Genomic DNA, 1001 nt, shown 5'->3' with positions numbered 1-1001 from the left:
GCTGGGGGCTGTCCCGCCACTGGGCACTCACCACCTGGGGGATCCGCTTGCAGATGGGGGGGTGCAGGGCGGTCAGCATGGCCAGGGTCCCTGAAGCTGCTCACCGCAGCTTCTCGTCCTCCTCCCCACTGTACAGGACCATCAGCTTCAGCCGGTCACTTCCCTCGGCCAGGAACAGCTCCTGCACCTGCAGCGGAAGAGGGGGGCAAGTGGGAGTGCAGGGGGCTGGGAGCCCAGCAGCCTACCCCGGCCCAGCCCTCACCTCCTTGCTCATGGCCATGTTGCACATGCACTCCGTGGCAGCCAGCCGGATTAGCTCGTGCTCCTCAAACATGTAGCCCTCGATCATGGGCACAGCCTTCTCCTTCAGGATCTTCTGCCTGCAGCAGGGCAGAAGAGTGTGAGCACTCCCCGCGCAAGGGCAGTGTGCCTCTGGGCCAGACAGGGACAGGCCCCCTCTCTCCCCCCAACCTGGTCCAGCTCCGCGCTGGCCCCACCAAGGGCAGGATGCCTCTGGGCCAGACAGGGACAGGCCCCCTCTCTCCCCCCAACCTGGTCCAGCTCCGCGCTGGCCCCACCACCCCTACCGCAGCCTCTCGCTGATGCCAGCCAGGTTGGTTAACGCCATCAGCCCCTCAAAGTTCTCCAGGCCTGTGCGCTGAAGGTGCAGAAGGCTTACCAAGGGCCGGACCACCTCGTAGATCTGTGGAGACAGCAGTGCAGGGCTCAAACCCTGAGCGAAGGAGGTGCAGGGAGCTTTGAGCCCAGCCTAAAGGCAGAGCTGCTCCCATGGTCAGGCCTAGGCCGTCAGGCCTTTGTGGGGAACACCAAGGGTCTTGCCACCTCCTGCTTCCCAGGGAAGGGCAAACCCATGCTGGCAGTTCCTGTGACGCAGATCCCACCTCGGATCACCAGTCCTGTGGCCTTTAGCTCCAGGGCTGCCGAGCCCTTTCCCAGTGAGCAAGGAGGAGTGGAAGCCCACCCTATCCCAGATGCTGCAC

At 64.5% G+C, this 1001-nt stretch overlaps 1 protein-coding gene across 1 annotated transcript in view; it reads right to left on the bottom strand.

Annotated features, from left to right (window-relative positions):
* The window catches only part of MAN2A2 (mannosidase, alpha, class 2A, member 2), a 26814-nt gene that overhangs the window by 6219 nt on the left and 19594 nt on the right, over window positions 1-1001 (bottom strand). Inside the window, 3 exon segments of the mRNA XM_009321496.1 lie at window positions 32-187; window positions 263-380; window positions 588-703. Coding sequence (XP_009319771.1) covers window positions 32-187; window positions 263-380; window positions 588-703 — 390 coding nt within the window.

The sequence above is a fragment of the Pygoscelis adeliae genome, unplaced genomic scaffold (genome assembly GCF_000699105.1).
Source record: "Pygoscelis adeliae isolate BGI_AS28 unplaced genomic scaffold, ASM69910v1 Scaffold13, whole genome shotgun sequence".
NCBI lineage: Eukaryota > Metazoa > Chordata > Aves > Sphenisciformes > Spheniscidae > Pygoscelis > Pygoscelis adeliae.
Note: the sequence above shows the minus strand (reverse complement) of the source record. Positions and strands in the feature narration are given on the sequence as shown.